This window comes from Argentina silus (genome assembly GCF_951799395.1).
Source record: "Argentina silus genome assembly, chromosome: 11".
NCBI classification, from domain to species: domain Eukaryota; kingdom Metazoa; phylum Chordata; class Actinopteri; order Argentiniformes; family Argentinidae; genus Argentina; species Argentina silus.
This window is the reverse complement of record NC_139665.1, coordinates 15,223,688-15,228,698: the sequence shown is the minus strand read 5'-3', so window position 1 is coordinate 15,228,698 and position 5,011 is coordinate 15,223,688. Positions and strand designations below refer to the sequence as shown.

The 5,011-nt window shown below is 47.4% G+C and overlaps 1 protein-coding gene across 1 annotated transcript in view; it reads left to right on the top strand.

Annotated features, from left to right (window-relative positions):
* LOC310812400 (ubiquitin-conjugating enzyme E2 E2-like) overlaps nt 1-4,736 on the top strand; it is a 30,329-nt gene extending 25,593 nt beyond the window's left edge. The window contains exons 5-6 of the mRNA XM_083680939.1: nt 1,275-1,422; nt 3,922-4,736. Coding sequence (XP_083537065.1) covers nt 1,275-1,422; nt 3,922-4,019 — 246 coding nt within the window. The 3' untranslated portion in view covers nt 4,020-4,736. The remainder of the gene's footprint in view (nt 1-1,274; nt 1,423-3,921) is intronic.
* Nucleotides 4,737-5,011: the final 275 nt, after the last annotated feature.

Genomic DNA, 5,011 nt, shown 5'->3' with positions numbered 1-5,011 from the left:
GTGTGCGGAAGGGGGGGGGGGGGGGGGGAAGGAGTGGGTGGAGAGGCTGACAGATAAAAGAGAAATGAAAAGAAATGAAAAGACGAATGCAACCGTGTGAACAGCAGATTAGACCAGGGGCTTCCTTTCACAGAGCCAGTACCCCTGCCTACGAGGCCAACCCAAGGTGTGATTATTGTCAGTTCATTAGACGGTGATCCGTGTGTGAGTCTGTTGTGTGTGCTATTGTGGCTCGGAGCATACCAATATTCACGCTGCACCGTATACGTCTCAAATCAGAATCAGAATCAGAATCAGAATTAGAATTCTTTTATTTGGCCAAGTATATTTGCACATACAGGAAATTGACTTGGTGAAGTTGGTGCATGGGACATAAAAAAACAACAATATATAAGCAAAATATTAACAAAATCTGTACAAAAAGCTACATATTAACAAAATATAAAAAAAAGGTACAAAATAGAACAATAAAACAATAAGGTAAACAATAAAGAAGGTGTTAGAACAGAGTGAAGAGTGAAACAAATAACGTCAATCAATGTGTCTGCTGTGGTCCGCGTTGGAGCTCAGCCTTTCTTTTTACTGGATGGAGAGATCATCCAATATTGCTCTCTCTGTCCATCATTAGCCAGCCGTGCTTCTCAGCACGGTCATGGAAAGGATGCAGTGGGGAAGCACCCATATAGGTTTGTCTGCCTCTCGTATGGTAGAGAGTGGCTGACTGTCTGGCTGCCTGGCTGGCTGGCTGGCTGACTGACTGACTGACTGACTGACTGACTGAGCACGCTTCTGACGTCACTGGCCCCTTAAGAGGCCCCTTGTGTTCCGGCAGCCCAGGGGTCAAAGGTGCCCCTCTAATGATGTTTGGTCTCTTGTCCTGATCTTTCGCTCCACTGAGGACCAGAGGCTCCTCCACATTCAGGGCTTCAGTGCTCCATGTCACTGTCACAAAGAGATGCTCCACAGGGAGCGGATAGGATGAAAACAACCTCGTGTCCGTGGAATATCTCACAGAACGGCACTGTGATGAAGGACTGAGGGGTTGGGTAGTGCATAGGCAGGGTTGTTTGGGAAAAGTTTTTGTGTGTGTGTGTGTGTGTTTAGACATGATGATGATTGTGACGGTCAATTTGAGTCCTTTGTGAAAGACTGGGAAGACGGTTGTACGATATCTTCATGCGTCACCTCCATGCTTAGTCAGACACAACAGATGGCATTGCCCTTGCTCCCACACTGTCCAGACGTACCCACTGTTGTCGTTGTTTGTTTCCAAGGTGACGTTCCGTACGAGGATCTACCACTGTAACATCAACAGCCAGGGGGTGATCTGTCTGGACATCCTGAAGGACAACTGGAGCCCCGCCCTCACCATCTCCAAGGTGCTGCTGTCCATCTGCTCCCTGCTCACAGACTGTAACCCTGGTAAGACTCCTCCTCTCCCCCACCCCTCCTCCACTTCTCCTCCACTCCATGTTGTCATGCTGGACAGAACATCCAGTATAGTTGGCTAACATGCTCATACTGTATGACTAGGGCCCTGAGTTTCTCCTAATCAGCAGAACAGCAGGCCCTCGTTAACTTTACCCCTCCTCCACTCCATGTTGCCATGCTGGACAGAACATCCAGTATAGTTGGCTAACATGCTCATACTGTATGACTAGGGCCCTGAGTTTCTCCTATCAGCAGAACAGCAGGCCTAGTTAAAGGCTATAACAAAGGGCCAAGGTTTTTACCTGATCAGATAATGTTGTCAGGGAAAGCTCAGTACCCTACGATGTATTTAGAATGAGGAAACAGAGAAACAATAGTATCGAATGGAACCAGCTTACCTTTTCAACTCATTACAATACATTGTAATAAACTTGAATTGTTTATTTTCTGCCAGTTAGGATGTTGCGTCCGAAACTGAGAGAGCCTGGGCTCGATGCTTGTTAGCCCACTCTGCTCAGCAATACAATCAATATCTGACTAAAACAACCAGCAAAGAATGTTATTGTGAACAGCTGTTTAGGTATATGGAACAGGCCATTTCCATTTAAAACACATGATAGCTAATTAGTTTCATTCCATCGCAATTACCAAGAGACTAAAGATCATCCCTGGCAGAATGGAGAATCCAGTCTGTCAGTCATAAAAAACTGTGTCTAAATAGCTTTTCATTTCGCCCGCCGTCCTGAAAACAACCCAGTCTGAGTGGTTCTCAGCTACAGATGCAATTAATGTCGTCTTGTACAAAGTAGGAGACTAGCATCCCACAGAGCGGTAACGGAGGGGGTAAAAGCTGCAGCTGTCACTGTGAAAGGACCTGTCTAATACCGTCACGAAAGCAGAGCAATGAGGGAGGGAAGGGGGGAGGGAGGGAGTGGGAGGGAGGGGTAGAGAGAGAGGGAGATAGCGAGAGAGGGTGCAAGGACGTAGAGAGAGAGAGAGGGGGAAAGAGAGAAAGACGCCAGGAGGTAGAGATGGAGGGAGAAAGAGGGAGATATCACCAGAGTGAGATGAGATAGAGGGGGGCTGAGAGAGAGAGAGAGAGAGAGAGAGAGAAGGAGAGAGAGGTGGACAGAGTAAAGCAGAGCACAAGGGATTGAGAGGGAGAGCTGATTGTAAAGGCCCAGACCTCTGATGATAGCTCGTGTCCTCTCCGTCAAGACAGTTCTTTGATAAAAGGACAAGCTGAGATTGTCTCCCGGGGAGAAAATGAGAATAGTTTCCTTCTTCTTCTTCTTCTTTTTTTTTCTTTTTCTATCACTCTCTGTCTTAACAGGGAGCTGCAGTTAGTTACATATTCTGATCATAGGTAGATGAGATACTGGGATCCCCCTGGGGTATAATAAAATGGAGCTGCCCCCCCTCCACTGCCCCCTCACCTCATAATCAGTCAGCCAATGGCCCCCCTCCCCCTCCCCAACCACAGTGTGCATAACAGGTCCTGAGCACTCGCTGTGGGCCGTGAATCTAAAAGCCTGCCTAACCCCACCCCCACCCCCCCCCCACTGCGTCCCCCCCTTGAAGGTGTTACTCATGCAGGAGGGGATCAACGGGATATAGCTCATTAAAGAGGGGAGAGAGCGGGATGACAGTTAATTAACCCTCACAGGGGTTTCCGATTCCTGGCTGACTCCGTGCCACTACGAGCCCCCCTGCATGGTGCTCGGGCTTCAGAACTCCCCCTCAGCCTCAGAGAAGCTCCACTGCCCTGCTCCTGCTGTTCACCCGACCTGAAAATAGGAGATGGAGGGGAGGGGGGGGATTGGGGGGGGGGGGGGGCGGGCTGGACTATGCCGCTTCTCCAACCCTAACACAGTGCTCTGTCAACAGGCTTGATCCCACGGCACGCAGGCCCAGTCAGAGCTGCCACAGTGGGTGTGTATGTCGGGGAAATACAGAGTAAATTATGTCTCTATCATTATAGCAGAAGGTGATACACAGCACAAGTAGAGCACCACTAGGATCAATAGAGCAGCTGGCCAGGGGGGGGGGGGGTCACCGTCAGTCATGAAGACAGGACGTGCTCTCAGGACGTGCGTGGTGTATCAATGGAGATCACACGCTTCATCATCTCGCCCCTTATGACCGACTAGGACTGCTCGGATCGCCGGTGATCGAGTGCGTCTCAGACACGTTGTGTTGATGTCAGTAAAAGTGTCTGCTGTTCCATATCTCATAGGAACCCAACCCTATGTAGCGGAGGTGATTTGGAATCACGTCCTTGTGATGAGGTAGCCCCATCTGGGATTTGTTACCCGCTGTCCTTGAGGTTGTGCCTGTCACACCTACTCAAAATAAACCGCACGACAATGGTCCCACCTGTTTTGATCTGTGGTCCTCTGGATCGGTAAACCGTTAAATGACCACTGATTGAATTGTGGGTAAAAAAAAAAAAAAAAGACTAAAATCCATTTTTCTTTTCCCTTCTCACAGCTGACCCTCTGGTCGGAAGCATCGCCACCCAGTACCTGACCAACAGAACCGAACACGACAGGATAGCCAAACAGTGGACCAAGCGCTACGCCACATAGACAGCCCCGGAAAACCTCCATTTGGATCCCCCCTCCGACCCCCCCAAATCTGTGGAAGCACACCCAACACCCAACACCTAACCCTCTGCCCTGACCCCCCACTCCTGTTGTCCCCCCCCCCCCGCCCCCCCTTATGAGAAAACAAACTGTTATTTGTTTCTATGCCGACTTGAAAGCTTCTTTTTTATACAAAGAGTCTATTGGGACTGAATGTTGATATGGTCATGAAAAGCTTTAATACTGTTTTTGTTGTTGTTGTTCTTGTTGTTGTTGTTGTTGTTATTATGTTATTACATTGTTATCCTTATCATTCATCAACCGAGAGTGTGTACTATGCCCCCTTTTATGTGATCCATGAAAAATGCATTATACTCCGTGAGTTGATGATATTGAGCGTCTTTCTGTTTGAGCTCTCTTTGATTAGTGCATGTCAGCAGGATAGATGCAGTTCGTGGACATCTTTCTGTGATTCATCATATGGTATTATTATTATTATTATTATGATTATGATTATTATTATTATTATTATTATTTCCCCCCCATAAAGCTATTGATGTGGAATGACTTGAGGCTTAGTCTTGTCCATCAAATAAAGATATGATCCATGTCATTGGGCTTGCCGATCACTGCCGTCTCTGGTGATAGGTCGGTTGTTTGCTGTACATTTCCCTTGTGAGAACACATACTTATTGAATACTCAATTAAACACTGGCTGTAATGTGACTTTGGCTCGGCTAATCTATTGCTAATGGGCTCAACGCTTTTTTTTTTCTCTTTTCTCTTCCTTGTGTGAGCAAAGTGTTTTCTTATTTTTTTTTCTTCTTCTTCTGTGTTTAAATGATGTCACCTCTATCACAGAAGGTTGCGGCAAATCGCCACTTGCTGTAGGGAGTGAATGGTCGAACACTTGACTTACCACAAATTGCAGTATGATTTATTCTTGCAGGTGAAAGGTCCCTTGGTGTGAGCATCGGTTGACTAGATGGCTGTAC